The sequence below is a fragment of the Geospiza fortis genome, unplaced genomic scaffold, assembly GCF_000277835.1.
Source record: "Geospiza fortis unplaced genomic scaffold, GeoFor_1.0 scaffold30, whole genome shotgun sequence".
Classification (NCBI taxonomy): domain Eukaryota; kingdom Metazoa; phylum Chordata; class Aves; order Passeriformes; family Thraupidae; genus Geospiza; species Geospiza fortis.
The window spans coordinates 35,346-40,253 of NW_005054687.1; the positions used below are offsets into that span (position 1 = coordinate 35,346).

Sequence of the window (4,908 nt, forward strand, 5' to 3'; positions counted from 1 at the left end):
ACTGGTGTTCTCCTGGCTGTGGCTGAGTGGGAGCCTGAACTCCCCTGAGCTGCCCTTGTGCTCTCCCTCCTCTCCCTCAGGAGGGAGTCCCGGAGGAGACCGATGACTTCGGGGAGTTCCGGATGCGTGTCTCGGACCTGGTGAAGGACCTCATCTTCCTGGTGGGCTCGGTGGAGTGTTTTGCCCAGGTGGGTTTGTGGGAGTGTAGTGAGGTGCAGGCAAATGCCAAGGGAGGTCACCAAGCCCTGGTGGCCTTTGGGACTGGAGGAGGTGACACATATCCCGTGCACAAGGAAGTGTGTGGTGGGAACTGTTCTGGGAGAGCAGGAGGTGTGGGAGCATCACGAGGTTTCTGACATGTTGGGGAAAGCCACTGTGGTCCCACAATGTGGAATGTGGGGTTTCTGTGGGCCCACAGCTGGGGCAGGAGTTTGGGGGTAGGATGGGTGAGGGGGGGGAGTTTGGGGATGGGCTGGGTGAGGCGTGGGAGTTTGGGGCTGGGAGGGGTCAGGAGCAGGGCCTTGGGGCAGGGGTTGGTGATGGGGTTCGTGGCCCCTCGGTGACCATCCCTCCTGCAGCTCTATGCGACGCTCAAGGACGGGAACCCCCCCTGGGAGGTGACAGAAGCCGTGCTCTTCATCATGGCCTCCATCGCCAAGAGCGTGTCCTGCCTGTGTCTGGGGGGCTGGGGCTGCCTCCGTGTGACACGGACACCACAGATATCCCAAGGACATTCCCATCCCTGGCAGTGCCCAAGGCCAGGTTGGACCGGGCTTGGAACAACCTGGGACTGTGGAAGGTGTCCCTGCCATGGTGGGGGTGGCACTGGAGGGGCTCTGAGGTCTGTTCACACCCAAACCATTCATTGGGGATCATTCCACATCCAGGTGGAGTTTTCCTAGGTATCCATAGGGAAGGTTAAGTCCCTGAAAGTGTTTCCTCCTATGTTACTGGCGGTGGAAGCATGGACAGGTGACACCCAGGGTGGTGAGCCCACAGCGAGTCCTGTGCACTGCCAGCAGTGGGACAACCCAGCTGACCTTCCCTGGGCTTGGAATGCTGTCCCTCCCACCCCTGAGACACTGGGATCCCCATCCCTCTCTTCCCTGGGAGGCTGTGATTGCTGTCACTCCTTTTCCCAAGGAGGCTGGTAACACCATCCCTCCTTTCCTTGTGAGGCTGGCAATCCTATCCCCCTGCTCCCCAGGCACCTGGAGGAGTCACTTCAGTCCCTTCACATCACCAGCTCCTGTTATCTGTGTTGAGGCCGCTCCTGCTCGCTTTTCCAATGCCTTGTTCCCAGGAGTGCTGGCTGGAAGCACTGGGGCTCTGCCCCCACCAGCCCGGGATCACCCATCACAGCCTCCTGCAGTGGAGGAGGCACTTCCCAAATAATGAACGCCCCTGGTTCTCATGTCCCTCTGTAGTAGTGGGGCTCAGTTCCCAGATAATAACCCCTTGCTTCTCGTGTCCCCCAGCAGTGGTGGGGCTCAGTTCCCAGATAACAACCCCTTGCTTCTCGTGTCCCCCAGCAGTGGTGGGGCTCAGCTCCCAGATAATGAACCCCCCTGGTTCTCGTGTCCCCCAGCGGTGGTGGGGCTCATTTCCCAGATAATGAACCCCCCTGGTTCTCGTGTCCCCCAGCAGTGGTGGGGCTCAGCTCCCAGATATTGAACCCCCCTGGTTCTCGTGTCCCCCAGCGGTGGTGGGGCTCTCCCTGGAGGCATTCAGTGTTCCCTGTCCGTTCCCTGCTGTGGCACTGGTGTCCATGGGGCTGAGCCCCAGGCCCGCAGGGTTTGTCCCGGTGTGCTCCCAGTCACATGGCACGCTCAGAGTCTCCTGTGTGGCGGAGGGTCCGGCAGCCCCTCCCAGCCCCTGCGGGCACTGAGCCGAGGCTGTCCCGCAGGGAGAATAACCCGACGCTGGTGGAGGTGCTGGAGGGCGTGGTGCGGCTGCCCGAGTCGGTGCACACGGCCGTGCGCTACACCAGCATCGAGCTGGTGGGCGAGATGAGCGAGGTGGTGGACAGGAACCCGCAGTTCCTGGGTGAGTCCCGCGCCCCCACGGCCCCGCCGTGCCCCCGCAGCCCCCACTGAGCCCCTGTCTCCGCAGATCCTGTGCTGGGCTACCTGATGAAGGGGCTCTGTGACCGGCGCCTGGCGTCGGCCGCGGCCAAGGCCATCCACAACATCTGCTCCGTGTGCCGGGACCACATGGCCCAGCACTTCTCGGGGCTGCTGGAGATCGCCCGCGCCCTCGACTCCTTCGCGCTGTCACCCGAGGCCGCTGTGGGGCTGCTCAAGGGTGGGTATCCCTGGGCTCTGGGGGTTATCCTGGGACCTGCTAGGGGGTCCGTGGGAACTGCTGCCCAGGGTGCTGAGCCCATCCTCATGGGGTTTGTCCTCATGGGCCCCAAGTCCCATTCCACATGCAGAGCATCCTCAGGAGTTCCCTTGGGGCTGGAGCAGAAATAAATCCTCGATTGGTAACTGTCCCCATCCCTGAGACAGAGCTCAGGGGCTGTCCTGGGCTGGATACGTGGGAAGAACGTGTGGGAAATGCTGAGAGCCAGGCTGGCAGTGGGTCACTCCTCCATCCAAACTCTGGGAATCACCTGCTGGACACAGAGACTGGAGATTTGGAAGTATTGGTCATTTTAGAGAGTTTGGGCTCAAGAATGGAGATTTTTAACTCAGACTGTTGGTGTCTCACTGAACTGTTGGGCACCATGAGCCTCCTCAGCCACGGCTGGTTTTGGGATGTGCCTTAAAGATTTTTAGTGAATTCCAGTGCTGCTGGAGCTTTTACCCCAGAGCCAGGGAGCCTTCCCTGCAGTCGTGTGCTGCCATGGGAGACAAAACTCCCCTTGTTCCACTGGATGCCCCAGCACTGGCCGAGCTGCTCCTCTCCCTGCCAAAGGGTTTTCTCCCCCTCCCTTAGAACAAGGCAGGAATTCCCAAGCCAGGGAGGCTTCCCCCCGGGGTGGTTGGCACCACAGCCAGATCCTGGCTGTGCCAGAGCTGGGAGTGAGCTGCTGCCCGTTGGGAGTGGGAGCAGCTCAGTGCTCCTCGTGTTCCATGGCTGGGAGCCCCGAAGCGCCTTCCCTGGAGATTCTCAGCATCTCATAGTGCTGCTGGACTGGGATGGGGACACTGGGGACATGTGGTGGGTCCAGATGTGCTTGTGCATCTGTTGGCCTGTCCCTGTCCCTCACACCAGTGTCACTCCCTGCTGGGACTGAAGTGTTTCGGTGTCTGGTTCAGCCAGAGCCAGGTTCAGCTGCAGGGAAGCTCTCCCAGGCCCTGCCCCTGTCCTGCAGCCATTCCATCTGGGAATGTCATCGCCCCTCCGCCCTCCCTGCTCCTGAGCCGTGTGTGTCCTTGCAGGCACGGCGCTGGTGCTGGCCCGGCTGCCCCTGGAGAAGATCTCGGAGTGCCTGAGCGAGCTCTGCGCCGTGCAGGTGCTGGCGCTCAAGAAGGTGCGTCAGGATGGGGGAACAGCAGCTGGGAGGGGACAGTGGGGACAGTGGCCAGGCCCCAGCCCTGCTACAGCAGCTGCGTCCTCAGAGCCAGAGGTGTATCCTAGAGTAATGGAATTGTTGGGGTTGGAGAAGCCCCTGGAGCCCCTTGAGTCCAGCTGTTCCCCAGCACTCCCAAAGCCACCACTAATGTCCCCAGGTGCCACATCCACACAGCTTCTAAATCCCTTCAGGGATGGGGACTCCACCCCTGCCCTGGGCAGCTGTGCCGGGGCCAGGAATAATTTCCCCAGTATCCAACCTGACCCTCCCTTGTCACAGCTTGAGGCCATTCCCTCTCATGCTGTCACTTGTTCCATGGGGGACAGGGCCCAGCACCCACACAGGACATGGCCAGAACTGAGCCCTTCCCTAATCCCGCCTGAGGAGGTGCTGCTGGTGGGGTCAGTGTTCAGGCAGTGTCTGCCCAGGGCTACCTGTGCTCCTGAAATCCTGTCCTTTTCCCTTATTTTCCAGCTGCTCTCCCAGGAGCCAAGCAATGGCCTCTCCTCAGACCCTACAGTGCCCCTGGATCGACTCGCCGTCATCTTCAGGTGAGGAAGGAGCTGGGGCACTGCTGCTCCCCCAGAGCCCGACTCTGCGCCCCCTCCTTCTCCCCAGCCCTTGGGGAGTGGGCCGGTGGAAGTCTCTGCTTCCCCACGTTCCAGCTCCTGAGGTGTCCCCCAAGCCAGTTCCTGGTCCACTTCCCACAGCTCCAACCTTTTCCTTGTCTTTAATCCCAAACCCCCCTTAACCCTTGGCTGTTCCCACAGACACACCAACCCCATTGTTGAGAACGGCCAGGTCCACCCGTGCCAAAAAGTCATTCAGGAGGTGCGTGGGAGAGGGCTGAAATTTGGGGACAGGGTTCTGGTGGGGGGTTCTGGGGTGGGGGTTTCCAGGGTTTAAGTTTATGGGGGTACCTGGGGTGTCGTACAGAGTGCCAGTCCCTGCCTGCCAGCAGATCCACGTGTCTGCCCAGGGCTGCATGGGAGGGGAGCTGTGGGGCACCCTCCTGTGCCTCCTGGAAGCAGGGATTGTGGTGTGGAGGGGGAAATCTGAGGCGTCAACCCTCTGGAAGGGGCCCTGGCTCTGGGAATGCCCCAGGTGTTTGATTTCCCTGCCCGTGTCCCACTTGCCATGCTGCACTGGAGGGGATAAACCCCCCCAGGCTCCCCAGAAAGCTTTTCTCCCCCATCTGCCATCCCTCACTGGGATCTGGGTGCCCTGGGGACCGGGAGGGGGCAGGCGGTGTCCCGGGCCAGGTGTGACCCCTCACACGTGTCCGTGCCCAGATCTGGCCGGTGCTGTCGGAGACCCTGAACAAGCACAGTGCCGACAACCGCATCGTGGAGCGCTGCTGCCGCTGCATGCGCTTCGACGTGCGCTGC

General features: G+C 61.5%; 1 protein-coding gene across 1 annotated transcript in view; it reads left to right on the forward strand.

Moving 5' to 3' along the window:
• Positions 1–4,908, forward strand: part of TNPO3 (transportin 3) — a 19,959-nt gene that overhangs the window by 12,005 nt on the left and 3,046 nt on the right. The window contains exons 9-16 of the mRNA XM_031065135.1: positions 81–188; positions 579–664; positions 1,907–2,046; positions 2,113–2,304; positions 3,387–3,478; positions 3,995–4,071; positions 4,291–4,351; positions 4,813–4,899. Coding sequence (XP_030920995.1) covers positions 81–188; positions 579–664; positions 1,907–2,046; positions 2,113–2,304; positions 3,387–3,478; positions 3,995–4,071; positions 4,291–4,351; positions 4,813–4,899 — 843 coding nt within the window. The remainder of the gene's footprint in view (positions 1–80; positions 189–578; positions 665–1,906; positions 2,047–2,112; positions 2,305–3,386; positions 3,479–3,994; positions 4,072–4,290; positions 4,352–4,812; positions 4,900–4,908) is intronic.